We start from the raw sequence: 7,673 nt of genomic DNA on the forward strand, positions 1-7,673 counted from the left end.
CAGTTTGCTGCAACGTTTGATTTCAAAAATTTGTTACCGTTACAAATTTGTAAATCTATTTTCCCTCAAACTTTTAACTTTCCATAAAAACTTATTTTATAGCTAAATCTATTAATATCCATACAAGTTTTAAATAAACTTAGTTTGCCAGATTTATTTAAACATTTTAAGTGACATTTGCTACATCACTATATTTTGTTATCTCCCTAAGTACTTTAAGAGACAAAAATCATAGCAAATAAAATCTTGCCAAGTATTTAAATCCTTATAAAAGTTCAAATAATCAAACTTATGTGTTTTGAGAACCTTAATTTTTCCTATATATGCTATTAGTTTTTACAAACCCAACTTTTCTTACATGTTGTAAATTAATCATGAAGCTAAAATTAAATATGCCATACATTTTAAAGCCTAATTTGTTGGATTATATAACATGCTAAGTTCTTTCATATGTTACAAATACAAAATAGCATATATACATAGAGTTTTTCTGAACTTAATATAAAAATGTTAATGCTTCATAATTTTTCTAATTAGTTTTATACTTAGTATGACCCACTAAATGATAATTTTTCCATTCCAAGTAACTTTTAATTATCTCTCAACTGATTGAGATTGCATACTAATCAGAGATTTTGTGGATTTTGAAAGCCATGGCTGCAGACCACCAGGACAGATTTTCTCACGATTGAAAAATGCCATACCCAGACTTCTAGAATCTCTGTGTCAATAGGCACCACAAATGGATTGGTTTCATAGCCTGAATTCCCCGAGTTACTCCCTTACTCGATTTCCTTATGTCTTCTTTCAGCTTCATTATCTGGTCAAGGTGGACAGATCTAGGTGACTCTGACACCTGATTGGATTCAACTAATCTAGTCACTGAATCTGTTGTGGATTTCCTAGCTTCTTTATTCAATCTGGCAGAGCCAAAAACAAAGCTATGTGAATGACATTTCATCCTACATGGAAGAAAGGTCCCTTGTCCTGCTTTGCTGTACAGTCAGAGTTCTCAGGTCAACGTGAGTGCAAGCCCTTTTTTTGGCAAGTCCTTGAGAGTGACTGCTATCACAAGTGCTTTTCCCTGAAACAGTGTAGCAACTTGCCAAATTTGCCCATTCTTGGCTCCTGGCCTAGTGGGAATCAGAACCTCACAAATATGTCTGTGCTACCCTCTAGTGGCGGTTTCAGGTAAATCAGAGAGGCTTAGCTTGAGGTGAATTAAGAACTTTCGCTGAATGCAAGGGAAAAAACAGTGTAGGAAATCTGTATACATGAAATTTAATTTTATCTTTGAAAAGTACATGGGCGCCTGGGTGGCTCAGTCGTTAAGCGCCTGCCTTTGGCTCAGGTCATGATCCCAGGGTCCTGGGATTGAGCCCCGCATCGGGCTCCCTGCTCTGCAGGAAACCTGCTTCCTCCTCTCCCACCTCCCCTGCTTGTGTTCCCTCCCTCGCTGTGTGTCTCTCTCTGTCAAATAAATAAATAAAATCTTTTTTTAAAAAAGAAAAGTATGTAACCTAAAAAAAAAGTACATAACCTTTTTGTATTTACTATAACAAATGTCTTTTTATTGTGCCTATGAACTTGTAGGAATGACAATGGCAATTTAAGGTCATATCAAGAATTACTTGAAAGGGAATATTGTACATTTCAGTAGCTAGTACAAAAGTCACAGTTATAAACTCAAGTGCTCAAGACTCACTCAAATTTTTGACTCTGAGTCCCATTCCACTGATACATTACTCTGATACTGAGTTAAATCAAGTCCAAACGTCAAATTCTGACATTCTGGTCATCAACATGTAAAGATGACCACCATAGTTTTATTTTATATTATTTTTTAAAAAGATTTTATTTCTTTATTTGACAGAGAGAGAGCACAAGCAGGGGGAGTGGCAGGCAGAGGCAGAGAGAGAAGCAGGCTCCCCGCAGAGCAAGGGAAGCCCGATGTGGGACTCCACTCCATCCCAGGACCAGGATCATGACCTGAGCCGAAGGCAGTCGCTTAACCAACTGAGCCACCCAGGCGCCCGACCACCATAGTTTTAAAATAGCATTCCAGAAAATTTTTACAACAATGTATTGACTGGTAGAGATATTTCTTCAGTAGTGTAGAAAGCAAGTTAATGTTTTTAACATGAAATAAAAATTTATTATTAGATGTAAAAGGAGATGATAAAATCAACGAAACCAGAAATTTCTTTTTTTTTTTTTTAAGATTTCATTTATTTATTTGACAGAGACAGCGAGAGAGAGAAAGAGTAGGGGGAGTGAGAGAGGGAGAAGCAGGCTTCCCGCCGAGCATGGAGCCTGATTCAGGGCTCGATCCCAGGACCCTGGGATCATGACCTGAGCTGAAGGCAGCCGCTTAACCGACTGAGCCACCCAGGTGCCCTGAAACCAGAAATTTCTACTGTTGACAAAACTGCTGTTATTTAAAGTACAATGCAGTATCAGCCAGCCATAAAAAAAGAAGGAAATCTTGCCATTTGTAACAACATGGCTGGAACTTAAGGGCGTTCTGCTAAGTGAAATAAGTCAGACAGAGAAAGACGAATGCCATATGATCTCACTTATATGTGGAATCTAAAAAATCAAAAACAAAAACAAACACCCAAGATACAGAGAACAGATTGATGGCTGCCAGAGGAAGAGGGTGGCTGAAATGGGTAAAGTGGGGTCAAAAGGTACAAGCTTCCAGTTATAAAATAAGTCATGAGATATAATGTACAGCATGATGGCTGTAGTTAACAATGCTGTATTGTATATTTGAAAGTTGCTAAGAGAGTAAATCCTAAGAGTTCTCATCACAAAGAAAAAAATTGCAACTAGGTGTGGTGATGGATGTTAACTAGACTTGTGATCATCTTATAATGTATATGAATATCAAATCATCATGTTGTACACCTGAAGCTAATATAATGTTATATGGCAATTATACCTCAATAAAAAAGAAACTGCAGTTATTTATTAGTAACTTTAAATAAGAAATTAAAGTAACAGAAGTTTGTTTTTTTTTTTCATTAGTCATTTTGTACAATCTTTTATTAAGAAAGGGATGCCTCCAGGATTTGATTTATCCTCCATTACTGAAAATGATGAAACCACCACCATTAGCCAGCCAGACTTAAGCCAATTGACAGGAGAAGTATCTCAGGTAACTATGTTACTCTTATTATTGGCCCAATTCTTAATTATCAAATATCTTTTCTTAAATTGTGAAATATACACAAAAGACTGTATAATGTGCATTTGGACAGAACAAAGAACACTGTGCAAATAAGCTTTTTAGATTATAAACTGGCATATTCATGCCTTAGAGAAGTCTCCTATGCATCTCCTATCTGCCATTCAGAGTTTGGTGTTAACCAAGCCCATACTCTTCTTCTTTTTTTAAGATTTTATTTATTTGAGAGAGAGAGAGAGTGTGTGTGAGCAAGACAGCCCAAGCAGGGGGAGCAGCAGAGAGAGAGGGAGAAGCAGACTTCCTACTGAGCAGGGAGCTGGATGTGGGGCTCGATCCCAGGACCCTGAGATCATGACTTGAGCCGAAGGCAGACGCTTAACCGACTGAGCCACCCAGGCATCCCAAGCCCATACTCTCCTAATTTTGCCAATTATGTATATACATTTATAAACAATATAACCTTAATTTAATTGTTATACAATTTTATTTAAATGCACTCATTAATTCCTCGGGGATTTCCTTCACTTAGCATCATTTATGAAATTTGCCTTTTGTTGCGTGTCACAGTTCATTCATTTCACTGGTTGAAGGTATCTAATATATAACCAAACTACTTTCTTTTAAATCTTGGCATTGTTAATGGCTATACTCATTGCTTCTTGTTTCTTTTTTCTTCTTTCAGATTTTTATTTAAATTCTAGTTAGTTAACATAGAGTGTAATATTGGCTTCAGGAGTAGAATTTAGTGATTCCTCACTTACATCTAACACCCAGTGCTCATCATAACAAGTACCCTCCTTAATGCCCATCCCCCATTCAGCCCACTTCCCTCCATCACCCCTCAGTTTGTTCTCTATCTTTAAGAGTCTCTTATGATTTGCTTCCCTCTCTCTCTCTTTTTTTTCCTTTCCCATATGCTCATCTGTTTCGTTTCTTAAATTCCACACATGAGTGAGATCATATGGTATTTGTCTTTCTCTGACTGACTTATTTTGCTTAGCATAACACACTCTAGCTCCATCCATGTTGCTGCAAATGGCAAGATTTCATTCTTTTTGATGGCTGAGTAATATTCCATTGTACATATATATCACCTCTTCTTTATCCATTCATCAGTCAATGGACATTCTGGCTCTTTCCATAGTTTGGCTATTGCTGATAGTGCTACTATAAACATTGGGAGCTTCTTGTTTCCTACTACTGTAAGCAGCAATACCATGACTATTCTTGTATGTCCCTGCACACATGAGCCAGTGTTTCCTGAGTTCCAGAGTGTGTAACCTGTTATGTGCTATGGCTCCCAATGAAAATAACTCGTCTGCGTCTACGTGTTAGTTGAGTATTGATGATAGGGAACAGCAGAAAACAAAATAGCTGTTTGGGTTAGCACCATGAGAACACATAACTTCACTGTTTGGTGGTGGAATGACTGCTAAGTATCGTTGCCAACTGGTTGGCCCACTACAGGTCATGGGCTTATCTGTAGAGAGTAACACATGACTACTTGAAACCTAACAATGGGCCTCGTAACTGCACAGTTTCAGAGTAGTGATCAATACATGTGACATTTGAAGATACTTGCAACAACTGTAATAATATGTAAAATGCTGTGATTTCTTTCGTAGATGAAGTCACAGTTATTGCTAATAACATTGTGGCTTACCCACCTGCACTGATAAATTGATAACTAAAGAAAATCTCAACTTGGACTAAAGATGAAATTTTTTCAACTCTCCATGTTCATGGATTCCTGAAATCTTAATTATGGGCCCCAGAGGACATTAGACTGGGAAGTCCTGCTCCAGGATGTGATTCTGGGAGCAAAATTGATGGGTCATGGGGCATTCACCCATTTAACATTACAACAAGATGCCAAATAATTTTCCAGTGTAGTTGTATCAATATCCACTTCTGTCAGCCCTGCATAAGAATTTTCTTTGCAAGGCATCGTGGCCAACACTTACGGTGCCTGATATTTCAACTTTTGCCAGTATGGTGGGTGTCAAAGGGTATTTATCTTGTAAAAGGTAATATGTTCACATATTCAAAAATAAAAATATAAGGGGCCCCTGGGTGGTGCAGTCAGTTAAGCGTCCGACTCTTGGTTTTAGCTCAGGTCATGATCTCAGGGTTGTGAGATTGAGCCCCACGTGTGGGCTGAGTGTGGAGCCTGCTTTAACTTCTGTCTTCCTCTCCCTCTGTTCCTCCCGCTCATGCTCTCTCTCAAATAAATAAATCTTTTAAAAAATTTAAAAAAATAAAATATAAGGTATACATGAAGAACTCCTGTTTCTATTAATATACTTCTCCATTTTCACCACTCTGCACTCTGTAGGACATTTTCTGCATTTTGTTATGCAAATTTAGAAAAACACACAGATAATATTCCATAACATCCCTTTTTCTATTCAAAATTTAACAAAAGAGTTTTTACTTAGTAAGTACTAGAGATAATTTCATATCTATACATAAAGTGTGTCTTTATTCTTAAAGTTGCATAATATTTCATTAGGTGAATGAACCCTAGTCCATTTCCACTAATCTCTCTAGATGGTATAAGATACCTTGCATACCATTGCATTCAAGTGACAATTATTTTTTAGTATTAGTTGAAAAACAGACTAACAAATGAGAAATCTGGTAAAGAGAATGAATATATTTTAACATTTTTAAAGTTTTTCTTTAGTTTTAAGCTATTCCATGCAATAGTTTTAGAAAGTCAAAAACACCATAAAAATAGTCAATCTATCTTTTTTTAATTTAATTTAATTTTTTTATTATGTTATGTTAATCACCATACATTACATCATTAGTTTTTGATGTAGTGTTCCATGATTCATTGCGTATAACACCCAGTGCTCCATTCAGTACATGCCCTCTTTAATACCCATCACCAGGTTAACACATCCCCCCACCCCCTCCCCTCTAGAACCCTCAGTTTTTTTCTCAGAGTCCATAGTCTCTCATGGTTCGTCTCCCCTTCCGATTTCCCCCCCTTCATTCTTCCCTTCCTGCTATCTTCTTCTTCTTCTTTTTTTTAACATATAATGTATTATTTGTTTCAGAGGTACAGGTCTGTGATTCAAGAGTCTTACACAATTCACAGCACTCACCATAGCACATACCCTCCCCAATGTCTATCACCCAGCCACCCCATCCCTCCCACCCCCCACCACTCCAACAACCCTCAGTTTGTTTCCTGATATTTAGAATTCCTCATATCAGTGAGATCATATGATACATGTCTTTCTCTGATTGACTTATTTCACTCAGCATAATACCCTCCAGTTCCATCCATGTCATTGCAAATGGCAAGATTTCATTCCTTTTGGTGGCTGCATAATATTCCATTGTATATATACACCACATCTTCTTTATCCATTCATCTGTTGATGGACATCTTGGCTCTTTCCATAGTTTGGCTATTGTCGACATTGCTGCTGTAAACATCGGGGTGTACATACCCCTTCGGATCCCTACATTTCTATCTTTGGGGTAAATAACCAGTAGTGCAATTGCTGGATTGTATGGAAGCTCTATTTTCAACTTTTTGAGGAACCTCCATAGCGTTTTCCAGAGTGGCTGCACCAGCTTGCATTCCCACCAACAGTGTAGGAGGGTTCCCCTTTCTCCGCATTCCCGCCGACATCTGTCGTTTCCTGACTTGTTCATTTTAGCCATTCTGACTGGTGTGAGGTGGTATCTCATTGATGTTTTGATTTGGATTTCCCTGATGCTGAGTGATGTTGAGCACTTTTTCATGTGTCTGTTGGCCATTTGGATGTCTTTTTTGGAAAAATATCTGTTCATGTCTTCTGCCCATTTCTTGATTGGATCATTTGTTCTTTGGGTGTTGAGTTTAAGAAGTTCTTTTTTTTTTTTTTTTTAAAGATTTTATTTATTTGACAGAGAGAGACACAGTGAGAGAGGGAACACAAGCAGGGGGAGTGGGAGAGAGAGAAGCAGGGTTCCTGTGGAGCACAGAGCCTGGGACCAGACGAAATTTAGGTCTCCTACTCCTCTGCCATCTCGCTCCTCCCCCAATAGTCAATCTGTCTTATTCTTCCTTATTCCCTTAATCTCCCTCCCCAGAGTCAATCACTTTTATTTGTGTTTTCTGGTTTGTATCTCTACATTTCTAAACAGTAGGCATGTACACTGTTTTTCTCTCAGCACTGGTGAAAATACCTAGCATATGGTAGACACAGTTACATCTTTATTGAATGCTGGGATTCTGTTATTTCTTGATCTATCAATTAGCTATTACCCCTTGTTGTGGAAGATAAGTATTTAGCATTGCTGTCCTCACTCACCATGGCAAACCCCCACTTTCCTCTGTCTTCCAGATTTGTTTACTTCAGAAGTCTTTGTTGAATCTATATTCTAGCTATATAAGGATTATTACTGTGGAGGCAATAAAGGAAAGAAATTCCCATATCTATCTATCTATCTATCTATCTATCTATCTATCTATCTATCTATC

The 7,673-nt window shown here is 37.7% G+C and overlaps 1 protein-coding gene across 1 annotated transcript in view; it reads left to right on the forward strand.

The window, feature by feature from the left end:
* Positions 1-7,673, forward strand: part of ADGB (androglobin) — a 148,922-nt gene that overhangs the window by 69,342 nt on the left and 71,907 nt on the right. The window contains 1 exon segment of the mRNA XM_034990949.1: positions 3,031-3,160. Coding sequence (XP_034846840.1) covers positions 3,031-3,160 — 130 coding nt within the window.

Source organism: Mirounga leonina, unplaced genomic scaffold (assembly GCF_011800145.1).
Source record: "Mirounga leonina isolate KUSES-001 unplaced genomic scaffold, KU_Mleo_1.0 Mir_53, whole genome shotgun sequence".
Classification (NCBI taxonomy): domain Eukaryota; kingdom Metazoa; phylum Chordata; class Mammalia; order Carnivora; family Phocidae; genus Mirounga; species Mirounga leonina.